Genomic DNA, 16,760 nt, shown 5'->3' on the forward strand with positions numbered 1-16,760 from the left:
GCCTGCTGTGTGGCTTGCAGGGCGTATGGGGGGCTGCATCTGGATGGTGGGAGCTGCAGTCCCGCGCGTCGGGAGGCGGGGGCTCAAGCATTTTTTGGGGATGCTGCTGAGTTTGGCGGGGGAGGAGGGCAGGAGAAGGTGGGGGGTCTGGGGGTGGATTAAAAGGCACGGTCTGGCTTATATTTCAAAACTGAGAGGCAAAAGGCAAAACTGCAGTACTCTGGCCACATCATGAGAAGACAGGACACCCTGGAGAAGATGCTGATGCCGGGGAGAGTGGAGGGCAAAAGGAAGAGGGGCCGACCAAGGGCAAGGTGGATGGATGATATTCTGGAGGTGACGGACTCGTCCCTGGGGGAGCTGGGGGTGTTGACGACCGACAGGAAGCTCTGGCGTGGGCTGGTCCATGAAGTCACGAAGAGTCGGAAGTCACTAAACGAATAAACAACAAACCCAAACCCAGCTTATATATTTTATGTGTGGCCCAAGACAATTCTTCTTCACTCCATATGGCCCAGGGAATCCAAAAGGTTGGACATTCCTGCACTTGGTAGAGATATGCTCCACTTAAAAACAGAATTACTCAGATCATTCTAAAGTACTCCAAGCTCACTAATTTTGGCCTAGTGAGAGATAGTTTATTTGATTTCAAGATTTTTTTCCCAGTGGGCGGGAGGGCAGGGGAAAGTGGTCAGTGCTTCTCCCTGCTTTAGTAATTAAACTGACTTTAATAAAAACCCCTCCTTAATTTCTCATTCAAAGCTGAAATAAATTTTTTTATCAGTCTTCCTTTAATCCTGAATATGCTTACTTGCAAATTTGTAAGAATATATGAAGATTTTTAAGTGCATACTCTTCTCCAGGGCAAGATGCATTAATGCTCTGTATGGCAACAGAATGCAAAGTGATACCTCCTGCTAAATGCCTTCAATAAATTAAACTTGAAACAGAAGCTTTTTATGACTGCAGGCAAAGGTTCCTAACCCTACCTTAATCACACATGGCTGTAGTAATCAAAGGTTACTTTGCTAAGTTACATACACTTCACTCTGATTCTCACATTCGTTCAAGATTTCCACTTGCTGAAAGGGGAATACTGTATCCGTAGCATTCTTATGTTTTAAAAATTCATTCAATTTATATTTCATTTTCCATTCAAACTCTCAAGATAGGTTCTCAATTTGAACAATATGACACGTAAAATGGAAAAACAACTGACATGAGGCAGACAGTAAAATTACTCTTTTCAAATGACTGAAGGACTGAAGTCTGGGCCAGGATGTCCCTGCCTCAAATTTCTCCTCCAGCACTTTTCAGCAAGGCCACCAATATCAGCCCTTTTATCTGTAGTAAAGGTAAAGGTTTCCCTTGACATTAAGTCCAGTCGTGTCTGACTCTAGGGGGCGGTGCTCATCTCCGTTTCAAAGCCGAAGAACCGCCGTTTGTCCGTAGACAGTTCCGTGGTCATGTGGCCAGCATGACGACACGGAACGCCGTTACCTGCCCGCCAAAGCGGTACCTATTCATCTACTCACATTTGCATGTTTTCGAACTGCTAGGTTGGCAGGAGCTTTTATCTGTAGTAATGGAATATTACTACTAGCCGTTTTAAGATTTGGAAACTCTCTAAATTGCTATAATAATAGCTTTTTTACCAATTAAATTATGGAGTGCTATTGTTGAAACAATACTTTTGGATAAACCATAATACCAATAGTAAATAATAATGATTATTTGTATAGGAACGCACAGCATTGAAATTACTACATACAGTACACACTTTGTTCTTACAACAGCCTTGTAAGCTATGTACGCACTTTGTGGCACAGGACCAGACTATTTGTGGGATCGCTTCTCCCCAAGGACATCTGCTGGTCTTCATGCTTTAACAGGGTAGGCACATTTTGGGTCCCTTCCTTGAAACCTGCTGGAACCTAGAAGGCATGCCTTTTCTGTAGAGGCACCTGTCCTTTGGAATGATTGCCCCACCCCACCCCCGCTCAGTTGTTTTTATCTTGGTTTGTTTTCTGTTGCTAGCAGCCCAGAGTCACACTGTTTGAGTCAGGCAGCCATATAAATTCTTTAAATATTATCTTCAATTTGCCTGAGAAAGAAAAGCTTATCTAAAATCAATTAGTGCAGTGGAAGGCAAGATTTGGTTTAGTAACTCCTGATTTTTTTCAACTGGTGGTTTACATGGAATTTTCTTGGCAGCATTATGAAAAGAGGTTGCCATTGCCTTATTTGTCTCTCAAGTTTAAAAGGCTGTCCAACTCCCTAAAGACTCCTCTTCTGTTTTTTGTTTTTGTTTTTAGATTTCCAGTCTAGTCTAACGGCTCGGTTTCCTGGTCATCTCCCATGCAAGTACTGCCCAGGTCTGACTCTTTTTCGAATCAGGCAAGGTGCTACCAATATTCTAAGCACATTGTCTATTTAAATGTGCGTGTGTTTGCCTTCAAGTCAGCCTTGACACTTGGCGACTGTCTGAAGTCTCCGTGGTTTTCTTGGCAACATTTCGGAAGTGGTTTGCCCTTGCCTCCTTCTTCCTAGGCCTGAGAGAAGAGAGACTGCCCCAAAGTCATCCAGCTGGCTTCGTGCCTAATATGGGATCGGCTTCTGGTTTCTCCTTGGGGCCTGTAACCACTACACTAAACTGGCTCTCTCCATTCAAATGAGGTCAACTCAAAGCATCTGATCCAACCCATTCTCCACTTCCTCTAATTTAGATTTCTGTATTTAACAACTTATCTACTCAGCAGTCTGAAACACTGGAAGGAGGTAATACACAATATTCTGCAGTGCCACAGGAAACAAAACAGAAGATGGAAATAGGACTACCCAGCCTAAGTGTTTTCTGAAATAAAAATAATGAGATATTTGAGACTAATGTAAAGTACTACAGCACAGGCTTTTGTGGATTTAGTCCTGTTTGGCAGACAGATCTAATGAAACGAACTGCAACTAATTCTCGAATGTATCTGTTAGCTGTGCCGCTGTCAATCTTAACACATGGGCCCTAATTACCTCTAAACGGATGGTTGCGATGTTTAGTTCCTGCTTTGAAAAACCACAACTGGCCCATGATGCAGCCCGAGATGCCCCTCTTATGCCAACCTTATACAGTACCCCGGTCCCTTCCGGTACTCAAGTGCACAATATTTAAAGTCTTAAATGGCCTTGAACACAGAACTGCTTTCCCTGGTATCACCGTTTTTCTGAAAGAACGCCTGCTGGAGAAGGACAGGCATCTTTCCTGGCAGAATTGCCAGAACAATCACCCACTCGACCCAGAAGTGGAAGGCGGGTAACTCCTAAGCACGCACCGGTAGATAGGATGGCTTCTACTGGATGTTCCAGCACTAGAGCCCGCTGCCCTCCCTTCGGCCCCGTTTGCACAACAGACTGAACCTCCAGCCAGCCCTCCGCGTTTCAGCCTGGCTTGTTCGAAGCGCAGCGAGGAATTCCCGGTTCGCTCGGCTGAGGCAACGCCAACTAACGGGGGGAACCGCGGCTCGGTTACTCCCAGGCAAGGGCGCCGACGAACCGGCCTCCGGGGCAAAGGGCGCCTCTCTGCAGCGGCCGCTGGAACCAACTCGCGGGGGCTGCGGCTTCCTCGGTTTCCCCCGGCAACGCCTCGGCTCTGGCAGGGCAGGCACGAAGCCCCCGCCTCCGGAGGGCCCCTCCCGGGCCGGGCTTGGAGCCCAGGCCCATCGTCCCCAACCCGAACGGCGCACCTGCAGGGCCCCAGACCTGTCCTGGGGCGGGGGGGACAGCGCGCGCGGCTCAGCCCCGGCAGCCCCGGGCGGCCCTCACCTGCCCACCGTCTGGTTGGCCAGCTGCTTCATGCGGTTGAACTGCTTCTTCATGATGGCGGTGCCGTCGCTTCCCCGCCGCCGCCGCCGCCCCGCGCGCGACTCACGGCCCGCCTCACCAGCGCAGCCCCGCAGCGCCCGACCCGGCTTCCACCTCACTGTCCCACCGGAAGACGCCGCGACTTCCGGCTGCCGGCGCGTCACCGCCCGCCCTGCCTGCCCGCCTGCTCCGGAGTACAGGGCGGCGCCCCTCGGCCCGGAAGTGCCGTCAAGGCCATAGACAGCGAGAGGGTAGAAAGGCTGCGTCCGGTTCTTTCGGAGTCCTAGAGATAGGAAAGTGGGGAGCCGGCTGCGCGCGCGAGGCGGCGGGGCCGAGGGTCGGCCGCCCTTCCGGCATCGCAGAGAGCCCGGCTGGCGGGGTGGGCGGAGCGGGTCACGTGGCGAGAGAAGGTTCTCCCAGTCCTGTCCCCCCACCCATATCAGCCAGTTAACCAGTCGTCCAAAACGGAGGGGTGGGGACCGTGGGGGGTGTGGTGCTGGTGGTGGGGAGACAGGCTGGTTTTGCCGAGGCAGGTTACATGTGAGATTCCCAGGACCTCGTCAGTTGACAATTGTAATGTGTGTGTTTGTTTATTTAGCAAATTTGTATAGCCGCCCATCTCAGGAAACGATGTGCAACCACAATAATACAGTGATGTTTAAAACCCTGAAACTAAAAATAAAAACATTTTGAAAAAAAGGCTGTGGGAGAATAACAATCACCTAATATCTACGGCCACCTCGCAGGCTCCCCATGGGATCTACAAGGTTGCTGGAACAATCATGTTTTAAGGGCTTTCCAGAAGGCCAAGAGGGATGCAGCTAACCTTGGGGAGAGGATGATGTTCCAGAGGGTGGGAGCCACAGCAAAAAAGGCATGTCTTGGTCCCACCAGATGGAACTACTTAGCAGAAAGCAACATACCCCTCTTGCTTGACCTGATGAACCACCATGAAATTCAACTTCGGTCTAGCCTCATCATCATCATCATCATCATCATCATCATCCCCACCTTCTTTATATATAAGTCAAGACAGCAAACATACCTAATACTCCAGCCTCTTCTCCCCACCACCCAACAACAACCTGCAAGAGGGACTGATCCAAAGTCAGCACTTTGACTTTCCTGCCTAAGGGAGGCCTAGAACTCACTGCTCCTGGTTTCTAGGCCAGCAGCTGAACCACTACTCCAAACTGGCTCTCTTACGCATCTGAGGAAGTGAGTTGCAGCTCCTGAAAGTGTTGGCCACAAAGTGTGGTAAAGTATGTAAGCCCAAAGCTCAATCCAATAATACTGGACACAAGAAAACTTTTCTCCATTTTATTTGGTACCAAGTGAAATGGGATTCCTCTCCCAAAAGAGGAACCCTGAACTTCTCAAAAACCAAGCATTTTATACTTTTTAAAGAAGGAGTGGTTACAAGCAAAAAGCAATAATTGGATAATTTTTGCTGCAGTGGTCTCAGGTATCTCTCAGGTATGCATACATTTGTGCTTTTACCTAATATAGTTATATTTCCTACTTCCTAAGAATCATCTCCACCTTAAGGTGGGAAATTATCTAATGGAAGCCATGATCTTTACCTTGCTAATGATCTGTCCAGTTACTTTCGGACAAGATATTTCTTATAAGCACATGCTTGCGTTCATTCCCATATCTCTACTGGCTCTATTTTATTTCACCCTTGCTATCTCCCCTCCGTGCCATCTCTGCTGCCCATATTATCTCTACTGTCATCATAAATCAGCATTCTTGTACCACTGTACCATCTTCTTTGGCAGACATCAAACAAGCCACACAATTGCAACACTGGCTTTTCCAGTCATTGCCTTCAAAAGTTTGTGCTTATTAATACAATGTGTTAGTTGGAAAAGATGCTCCCGGACTCTTCCTTTTTGTCCCCTTAGACCAGTGGTTCCCAACCTGTTTGGCAGCAGGGACCAGTTTCGTGGAAGACAATTTTTCCATGGACCCGGGGTGGTGGTGGTTTCGGGATGATTCAAGCGCTTTCTCTTTTTCCTGACCTTTTATTCTTTTTCCTTCATGCCATTTGGAGATAGCAGCCAATGGGCTTGCTTTCTCTGACAGGCGGTGGAGCTCAGGCGGTAATGTGAGTGATGGGGAGCGGCTGTAAATACTCAGGCTGTAAATTCGCTTGCTCGCCCACCGCTCACCTCCTGCTGTGCGGCCCGGTTCCTAACAGGCCATGGACCGGTACCAGTCTGTGGCCCGGGGGTGGGGGCCCCTGCCTTAGACCAATACACCCTCCTCCTGCCAGTCTTCCAAGGTTTTTTAGTCTTCAGTCATTTCAGCTAGAAAGAGAAAGAGGAGGCCACAGAACGCTTCTCGATTTCACGCCAGCTTTCCAAATTCCAACGCAATGGCCACAGCCGACAGCCTTGGACGATTCCCAGGCGGAGTGCCGGTGCTTCCCCACAGAAACGGCAGAAATCAGTGTCATGTAAAGCCCCTTGTCCCCAGGAGGAGCAGCAAATGAAGGCCCTCCTTTGAGAGAACCAGCAAGATGTCCCTCTCCTAGTTTTGACTACCAGGCCTTCTGGAGATGTGTCTACTGGTCTTTTGAAGGACTGCTGAAGACCTTCATAAACAGGTCTAGTGGCCTTCTGGCATCCCGCTGTGAGAATTGTACTCACAGAATAAATTTGACAAAGTCTTGAGAAGCAGCAAAAAGGTTTTATTAATGTTCTTGCAAGGACGGGTGCCCAGCCAAGATAGGCACACCCCTTCACACAAAGCATGCAGTTTTATTCCCTACGCCCGCCCTGCCTGGCCGGTGAAATCCCTCCTCCTGTTCCCCATTGGGTAGGTACTTAGGAGTTCACAGCCTATCCGAGACCCTTAGATTCTGCAGGAAGTCCCGCCTTTGTTTATATCTCCCATTCTGTTCTAACAGGCAGGAACCACGCTGAGACAAGGAGTAGGTCTCTAGTGTTTTATTACTGCTACATAACAGAGAATCCTAACAAACTGAAGAAGCGTGGGAAAACCCAGACAGATAAACCCCAAAGGCTAAGGCGGGCCCGATCTGTGTCTCTTTGAATGGCCGCCCAATTCCTCAGTACTACGCATGCACTTTACAGCCTGGATGGGAGCCCCCTGCTTGCCATCCTCACTCATGACACATTCTTCACTTCTTACCTCCCCCAGTCCCCTATTTATTCTTTTCCTTATAAGGCAGCTAGCCCCCTTGGAGTAAGTAGGTCAGGGTCTTGTCTGACCACAAAGTTCGCTAGAACTGGTTTTGAGCATATTTTCAGCATTGGTTAGGCAGCTTATTTCCTTTATACCTGCCCTTATGGAGATACAGTCTCCTGTTTCCCCTAATCACATATCCCACATCCTCAATATACTGACAAGCAAGCCTAGCTACTAGAAAGCAAGCTTCAGTTGGCCAGTTACTGAAAAAGCAAGTTCTGTTCTATTGTAGGCCTTGCAAAAACAACATCGCTATCCCCCCTTTCTCACACCAGTGACCCATCTTTTCTGTGGTCGCCCTGACCTGCCGGATAGTACCCCCCTCCAGCCAGGACCCTGTTCTCTAGGAAAGCCTTTAAAATGTGGCTTTTTCAGCAGGCCCTGGAAGTTTGTATCTTGGTTCTTAGGTCTTCTTTCTTGATACAGTAATAAAACATTCCACTTGTTTTATTATTTTAATGTGTCGTGTGTTACCTAGAGTTGCTTGCATGATTGAGGTGGCCTTAGATTGAAATAATAAATAAGTAACTAAGTAAGTAAAATTGTTGTTTATTCGTTTAGTCACTTCCGACTCTTCGTGACTTCATGGACCAGCCCACGCCAGAGCTTCCTGTCGGTCGTCAACACCCCCAGCTGCCCCAGGGACGAGTCCGTCACCTCTAGAATGTCATCCATCCATCTTGCCCTTGGTCGGCCCCTCTTCCTTTTGCCCTCCACTCTCCCTGGCATCAGCATCTTCTCCAGGGTGTCCTGTCTTCTCATTATGTGGCCAAAGTATTTCAGTTTTGCCTTTAATATCACTCCCTCAAGTGAGCAGTCTGGCTTTATTTCCTGGAGGATGGACTGGTTCGATCTTCTTGCAGTCCGAGGCACTCTCAGAATTTTCCTCCAACACCACAGTTCAAAAGCATCGATCTTCCTTCTCTCAGCCTTCCTTATGGTCCAGCTCTCGCAGCCATATGTTACTACGGGGAACACCATTGCTTTAACTATGCGGACCTTTGTTGTCAGTGTGATGTCTCTGCTCTTAACTATTTTATCGAGATTTGTCATTGCTCTTCTCCCAAGGATTAAGCGTCTTCTGATTTCCTGACTGCAGTCAGCATCTGCAGTAATCTTCGCACCTAGAAATACAAAGTCTTTCACTACTTCTACATTTTCTCCCTCTATTTGCCAGTTATCAATCAAGCTGGTTGCCATAATCTTGGTTTTTTTGAGGTTTAGCTGCAAGCCAGCTTTTGCACTTTCTTCCTTCACCTTCATCATAAGGCTCCTCAGTTCCTCTTCGCTTTCAGCCATCAAAGTGGTATCATCTGCATATCTGAGATTGTTAATGTTTCTTCCAGCGATTTTAACTGCAGCCTTGGATTCCTCAAGCCCAGCATGTCGCATGATGTGTTCTGCGTACAAGTTGAATAGGTAGGGTGAGAGTATACAGCCCTGCCATATTCCTTTCCCAATCTTAAACCAGTCCATTGTTCCGTGGTCTGTTCTTACTGTTGCTACTTGGTCGTTATACAGATTCTTCAGGAGGCAGATGTCATGTTCCCCGTTGCAAGGCATATGTGCATCACAACGGGGAACATGCACATTAGGTAAGAGGAAGGGATAAGCATAATCCCTAAATCACTCAAGCACCCATATCCAGAAGGGAACCCCCAACACAATAGATAAGCCCTTCAGACCAAACTTAGCACCCATAAAGAGATAAGGGGAACGCCTTCCCATTCCCCCCGGGGATGCATTCACACCTCCCTCAGGCATGCATGTTCACAGAGTAATGCCCAACATAATGGGGGCACCCATCAGACAGGAGTTAACGCCTATCGGAAGATCGGGGAAACACCTTCAGGGGACGCACCTGGTCCGGACGAAGACAGGGAGACAAAGGAGATCGCCGGGATCGCCCATCAGCTGACGCATCGCAGTCTCAAGCACCCATCCGGTCCTGGCCCAAGGGTAGGGAAGCACAACGTCCGCCAGCAAAGTATAAACAGGGCACCCTGTCACCACATAAGGATTCCTGTCTTTCTCTTTGCACGCACACCGTTCTAATAAAACCAGAAATCCTTAGACCTTCTAAGTGAGTCTGAGTCTTATTCAGAGCGCGGCTGCCTTGACATAAAGACAGGAATCCCCAAAAAAATTTTTCGCTAGCACCTTTCCAGACTTTTCTGTGAGGGAACAACGCAGCGATGAAGCAGCACCCGGGAACCGGCGACAGCACCCGCAACCAGCGGATGCCCAGCGGGGGAGGAACTGAGCCGCAATGTGACCGGGGTGACCACCGGTGAGTCGCAGGCAGAATGGGTCACCCTCGACGCAACAGGGGAATCCCTACCCGTGATGGTCGAAGCGGCATGGGAGCAATGGAACGCACCCACAGTGAGAGGCGGAGATCGCCGGCGGAGCGGGCAAGCCACGGGAGGCGCCCCGGAGAACGCGTGCTGCGGAGCCACAGAAGCACGCCTGGCACGGATCGAGCGGCTACTCGCAGAACTAGCGCTGGAGCGTGGAGGCAGCGACCGGGGTGAGTGCGAACGGAGCGCCAGAAGCTCATCCCCACCCCTGCTTGACCCCGAAGCATGGCGGCTGCAGCGGCAGGGCGCAGCATGGGAGGAGGGAGCTGACCACGCCGGAGCACACCATACTGGGCTGCCTGGGAGAGGGTTCCCCCCCCCTCTTCTGCAGGGCATCAGCTGGGAAGAGGCTGGAGGCGAGTGGATGCTGAGCCGACACCACCTGGAGCCTGGTTGAGGGAATCCCCACCTCGGGACGACAGCTTCCTACCGGAGGGGGGAAGGACCACACGTCCGGAGGTGCCCTGGGCCCACCCACGATGGGAATGAGAGACCTCGCGGCAAGATTCAACAGTGACCCAGCCATGTTGTCGTTCTTCCTGATCAACGTGAGGAACTACATGGCTGAATACGGACCCTGCTTCCGGACGGAACAGGGAAAGATCAACGCCATTGCCAACAGACTCAGGGGGAGGGCGGCTGACTGGTACGTCCATCTATGCCAGGCAGACGCCCCAGAGCTCAAGCATGTGGACGCATTCCTGGTTGCTCTGGACTCCCATTTCCGAGACCCCCTCGAGACCGAAACAGCGAAGAGAGCACTACGGCAAATCAGGCAAGGACAGCGCTCCGTGGCTGCTTACGCAAGTGAGTTCCAAGCGCTTGCGGGCAAAGTGCGGGACTGGTCACAATCCACCCTCATGGAAAAATTCAAGGAGGGGCTTAATTTAACCGTCTTAAGATGGGTGCTAAACCAGGATGACCCCACCACCCTCCGCGAATGGATTTGGCTGGCGGGAAAGACGGAGAACGCTCAAGAAACCTTTCGGCATGTCCAGAGGTCCCTACAACCCGCAGCAACAGCAAGAGGACCCCGATCCGGCGGTGCTCCAGCGACACCGGCGCCCTGACCCTGGGGGGAGGAACGAGAGCGCAGGTTTGCCCAGGGGCAGTGCTTCAAGTGTGGAGAGGTGAACCACAAGGCGGCGGCTTGCCCGAAAGCAAAGACAAGAGACAGCCCGGGAAAGGTTCCCAACAAACCAACCCCAACGCCAAAGAAAAGGCCAGCCGCGAAGGGGGAAACCTCGGCAAGGGAATTCCCTGACGTCACCGATGACGAGGAAAGCGGAAGTGACGAACTGGCGGGAAACGCCAGCCACCTGCCTTGAAGAGCGCCAAAATACAGGTTGACGATAACAAAGGGCGCAACGACTTTGGGGTGAGTGACAACTGTCCTACCCTATATGTGAGAGTCACCCTGGCCCACAGGGGGAAAACAGAGAAGGTTTGGGCACTGATCGACTCGGGTTGCTCGAAATGCCTCATGCACCCAGACCTGGTGGCCGCGCTTAACCTCCGCTACTATCCACTTCAGCACCAATTGGTGTTCACGCAGTTGGATGGATCAGCAGCGGGAGGGGGCCCGGTCACCCAATACACAGAAAGAGTTGCGATGAGGCTTGGCAACCACGAGGAAAGCCTCCCCTTCATCGTGGCACCAGTGGGCCAACCTCTACTCATACTAGGGATCCCGTGGCTGGGGCATCACAACCCCCAAATAAATTGGGCGACAAGAGAGATCACCTTTTTGGACGGGCGTTACAAAGCACCCACAGGAGATCGGGTTCCCCGCGCCGCAATGGGGAGGGCGACAACGACCTCAATGCACCTGGAGGCAGAAACCCCGGAGGGCCTGCCTGCCAGATACGCAGACTTTGCCAACGTTTTGGGGGAAAAGGAGGCTGACAAACTCCCCCCCCCATAGAAAAACAGACTGCACCATTAAACTGATCCCGGGGGCAACCTTACCAAAGCTGAAAATTTATGCTATGACTCAAAGGGAGTTGGTGGCATTAAGGGACTTTATTGACAAGAATTTGGTGCGGGGGTTTATTGAACCGGCTAACTCGCCAATCAGAGCCCCGGTCCTCTTTAGGGAAAAGAAGGACGGGTCCCTCAGGCTCTGCACAGATTACCGCAGACTCAATGCCGCGTCCGTTTCAAATAAATATCCCCTGCCCATAATAAAGGACATTCTAGCCCACCTCGCAAAGGGCAAAATATTCACAAAATTAGACCTCAGGGAAGCCTACTTCTGGATTCGAATAAAGGAGGGGGACGAATGGAAGACGGCTTTCAATTGCCCGCTGGGGTCATTCCAATACCGGGTTCTGCCTTTTGGGTTAGCTGGGGCACCGGGCGTGTTCATGCAGCTAATCAATGAGGTCTTGCACGACCACTTGTTTAAGGGGGTGCTTGTTTACCTTGACAATGTTTTGATTTATTCTGAGAATGAAGCCGAGCACGAACGCCTTGTAAAGTCAGTGCTCACAAAACTCCACAAGGCAGAGCTATACGCAAAGCTCTCCAAGTGTGAATTTCACAAGGAGCAAATCAACTACCTCGGCTACCGGATCTCGGCAAGGGGGATCGAAATGGACCCCAGTAAGGTCCAGGCTATACTAGCGTGGGAGCGCCCGCGCACGAGGAGACAACTTCAAAGTTTCCTGGGGTTCACGAATTTCTACAGGGGTTTCATCCAGGGGCTAGCGGAAATTGTGCTGCCACTGACTAACCTCCTCCGGACAAAGGGCCTGGGAGACACCCGTAAATCACGAAACCCGGGAGCGCTGTTAAACTGGACAGCTGATTGTCAAACGGCTTTCGAACACCTAAAAAGCCTCTTCACGGCAGAGCCAGTATTACAGCATCCCGACCCCGCCAGACCCTTTGTCGTACAGGTAGACGCCTCAGACTTTTCTATCGGAGCACTCCTCCTTCAGCGCGATTTTGACAATCAGCTGAAGCCCTGTGCGTACCTCTCCCGCAAGTTCTCAGAAACGGAAAGGAGATGGCACGTGTGGGAGAAGGAGGCGTTCGCGGTCAAGGCAGCCCTGGAAACATGGAGGCACCTCCTAGAAGGGGCCTCCTGCCCTTTCGAGGTCTGGACTGACCACAAAAACCTGGAGGCTTTCAGCACCCCGAAACGCCTCAGTCCAAAGCAAGTACGCTGGGCGCAATTCTTTAGCAGATTCAATTTTAAACTTAAGTTCATCCCGGGGAGAAAAAACTTCCTGGCGGATGCCCTTTCCCGACAACCTCAAGATGCTGGCCAAGCACCGGACATTGTGGGGACTGTATGGACAGACACACAGCTGGGCTGCCCTGCTGTCACACGCAGCCAGACTAAACCCGACGCGCCTCAGAGCAACCACCGGCAAACGGGGGAAGGTGCAGGTCAATTTCACAGGACTGGCAACAAAGACTCGCCCAAGCCCTCGAAAAAGATACATGGTTGCAAAACAACCAACACCATGTATCTATTACAAACGGGCTCGCATGGAAACAAAAAGCCCTATACGTACCAGAACCATTGAGAGCGGAGGTGTTAAACTGCTCCCACGATGATAAAACGGCTAGACATTTTGGGTTTGTAAAAACTTTACACTTAATCAGGAGGCAATTCTGGTGGCCCACCCTAAGAAAAGACGTCAAGGACTACGTAACATCCTGCCCCACATGTGCAAGGTCTAAACAGAAGGTGGGGAAACCCCAAGGACTGCTGCAGAAAGTAGCAAGCCCCTCCTGTCCCTGGGAGGAGATTTCCATGGACTTCATAGTCGACCTGCCACCCAGCCAAAGGAAAACCGTAATCTGGGTGGTAAAAGACTATTTTTCCAAGCAGGCACACTTCATACCCTGTGCATCCATCCCCTCTGCACAGCAGCTGGCACGCCTGTTCCCCACCCATATCTACAAAATCCACGGTGCCCCCTACCGTTTGGTGACAGATAGGGGCACACAATTTACCTCCAGGTTCTGGAAAGAGTTCCTAAACCTCATTGGCATGAAGCAAGCACTGTCAACGGCTTGGCACCCCCACACAGACGGCTCTACGGAGATCCTCAACTCTACCCTGGAGCAGTTCCTGCGGGCGTTTATTAACTACCAACAGGACAATTGGGTGGACCTGCTTCTTTTTGCAGAGGTGGCCTACAACAACACGGTACACCAAAGCACAGGTCACACCCCCTTCAAGGTGGTTTATGGCAGAGACTTTGTGCCAATCCCGGAACTGCCCCAACCAGACACCCCACCCTGTTCTCCAGATGACTGGGCAGCTCAACTGGGTACAGTTTGGCCCATCATCCAGCTAGCCCTGGCCAATGCACAAGCAACATACAAGAAGTTTGCAGACAATCACAGGGCGGCACAACCGAACTACAAAGTGGGAGATAGGGTCTACCTCTCCACTAAGTTCATCAAATCCCCACAGCCCTCCAAGAAACTGGCACCCAAATTTATCGGACCATTCCCCATCACAGAAATTATTAACCCAGTCACTTTCAAACTGGACTTACCCCACAATCTAAGGCGCATACACCCAGTTTTCCACTGTGCCCTCCTGAAACCAGCCACCCCTTCAAAATGGCACACAGAAACCCCCCCGCCCCACCCATCATGATAGATGGGCAACAACATTTTGAAATCCAAGAAATACTTGACTCCAGGAGGCAAAGGGGCACACTACAATCCCTTGTCAAATGGAGGCATTTCCCACACCCAGAGTGGGTCCAAGCCCAACATGTCTCAGCTAAACGGTTGGTAAAGAACTTCCATGAAGCATACCCATCCAAACCAGCACCCTAAGAGCTTCTTTGGGGGGCAGCATGTCATGTTCCCCATTGCAAGGCATATGTGCATCACAACGGGGAACATGCACATTAGGTAAGAGGAAGGGATAAGCATAATCCCTATATCACTCAAGCACCCATATCCAGAAGGGAACCCCCAACATAACAGATAAGCCCTTCAGACCAAACTTAGCACCCATAAAGAGATAAGGGGAACGCCTTCCCATTCCCCCCGGGGATGCATTCACACCTCCCTCAGGCATGCATGTTCACAGAGTAATGCCCAACATAATGGGGGCACCCATCAGACAGGAGTTAACGCCTATCGGAAGATCGGGGAAACACCTTCAGGGGACGCACCTGGTCCGGACGAAGACAGGGAGACAAAGGAGATCGCCGGGATCGCCCATCAGCTGACGCATCGCAGTCTCAAGCACCCATCCGGTCCTGGCCCAAGGGTAGGGAAGCACAACGTCCGCCAGCAAAGTATAAACAGGGCACCCTGTCACCACATAAGGATTCCTGTCTTTCTCTTTGCACGCACACCGTTCTAATAAAACCAGAAATCCTTAGACCTTCTAAGTGAGTCTGAGTCTTATTCAGAGCGCGGCTGCCTTGACAGCAGACAAGATGACTTGGTATCCCCATACCGCTAAGAACTTGCCACAATTTGTTATGGTCCACACAGTCAAAGGCTTTAGAATAGTCAATAAAACAGAAGTAGATGTTTTTCTGAAACTCCCTGGCTTTTTCCATTATCCAGCAGATATTGGCAATTTGGTCCCTAGTTCCTCTGCCTTTTCTAAACCCAGCTTGTACATCTGGCAATTCTCGCTCCATGAACTGCTGAAGTCTACCTTGCAGGATCTTGAGCATTACCTTACTGGCATGTGAAATGAGTGCCACTGTTCGATAGTTTGAACATTCTTTAGTGTTTCCCTTTTTTGGTATGGGGATATAAGTTGACTTTTTCCAGTCTGATGGCCGTTCTTGTGTTTTCCAAATTTGCTGGCATATAGCATGCATTACCTTGACAGCATCATCTTGGAAGATTTTGAACAGTTCAGCTGGGATGCCATCGTCTCCTGCTGCCTTGTTATTAGCAATGCTTCTTAAGGCCCATTCAACCTCACTCTTCAGGATGTCTGGCTCTAGTTCACTGACCACACTGTCAAAGCTATCCCTGATATTGTTATCCTTCCTATACAGGTCTTCTGTATATTCTTGCCACCTTTTCTTGATCTCTTCTTCTTCTGTTAGGTCCTTGCCATCTTTGTTTTTGATCATACCCATTTTGGCCTGGAATTTACCTCCGATGTTTCTAATTTTCTGGAAGAGGTCTCTTGTCCTTCCTGTTCTATTGTCTTCTTCCACTTCCATGTATTAGGTAAAGGTAAAGGTTTCCCTTGACGTAAAGTCCAGTCGAATCCGACTCTAGGGGGCAGTGCTCATCTCCATTTCTAAGCCTTGGAGCCGGCGTTGTCATAGACACTTCCGGGTCATGTGGCCAGCATGACTCGGAACGCCATTACCTTCCCGCCGAAGCGGTACCTATTGATCTACTCACATTTGCATGTTTTTGAACTGCTAGGTGAGCAGGAGCTGGGATTAACAACGGGAGCTCACCCCGCCGCGCGGTTTCGAACCACCGACCTTCCGATCGACAGCTCAGCGGTTTAACCCACAGCGCCACCGCGTCCCACACTTCCACGCATTGCTTGTTTAAAAATAATTCCTTATCTCTTCTGGCTAACCTCTGGAATTTTGCATTTAATTGGGCATATCTCCCCCTATCGCTGTTGCCTTTTGCTTTCCTTCTTTCTTGGGCTACTTCTAGTGTCTCAGCAGACAGCCATTTTGCCTTCTTGGTTTTCTCTTTCTTTGGGATGTATTTTGTTTCCGCCTCCTGAACAATGTTGCAAACTTCTGTCCAGAGTTCTTCCGGGACCCTATCTACTAAGTCCAGTCCCTTAAATCAATTCTCCACCTCCACTGCATATTCCTTAGGAATATTAGTGAGCTCATATCTAGCTGATCTGTGGGTCTTCCCTAATCTCTTTAGTCTGATCCTAAATTGTGCAAGAAGTTCGTGATCTGAACTACAGTCAGCTCCAGGTCTTGTTTTTACCGACTGTACAGATGTCCGCCACCTTTGGCTGCAAAGGATGTAGTCAATCTGATTTCGGTGTTGTCCATCTGGTGAAGTCCATGTATAAAGCCGTCCCTTAGGTTGTTGGAAAGTAAGTAAAATAAGCATGCGCAATGCCTGAACAGCACTTTGTGAAGTGTGGGTCGGGCACTGCAGGGCCAAGGCCTCCACAGAAATCAGTGATCCAGATTCTCCTGCAGCCCAAGCTGAAATGGCCATGGAGGGCCTTGCGCAGTGGCCTGAGGGGAGGGGATGTGCCCAAAACAACCCCAGATGGCCATGGATGACCATGGCACCTCAAAGACGGTGGACAAGGCAGTGCAGAATTGAGGCTGTCTCTACAGTGGCCTGCAGCATCAAGAGACGTTCTCTAAAAATGGTAAAAGGGAG

General features: G+C 50.3%; 1 protein-coding gene across 1 annotated transcript in view; it reads right to left on the reverse strand.

The window, feature by feature from the left end:
- The window catches only part of ARHGAP17 (Rho GTPase activating protein 17), a 74,054-nt gene extending 70,098 nt beyond the window's left edge, over positions 1-3,956 (reverse strand). Inside the window, exon 1 of the mRNA XM_063315021.1 lies at positions 3,814-3,956. Within this exon, the coding sequence (XP_063171091.1) occupies positions 3,814-3,866 (53 nt within the window). The 5' untranslated portion in view covers positions 3,867-3,956. The remainder of the gene's footprint in view (positions 1-3,813) is intronic.
- Positions 3,957-16,760: the final 12,804 nt, after the last annotated feature.

The sequence above is a fragment of the Candoia aspera genome, chromosome 14 (genome assembly GCF_035149785.1).
Source record: "Candoia aspera isolate rCanAsp1 chromosome 14, rCanAsp1.hap2, whole genome shotgun sequence".
Taxonomy (NCBI): Eukaryota; Metazoa; Chordata; class Lepidosauria; order Squamata; family Boidae; genus Candoia; species Candoia aspera.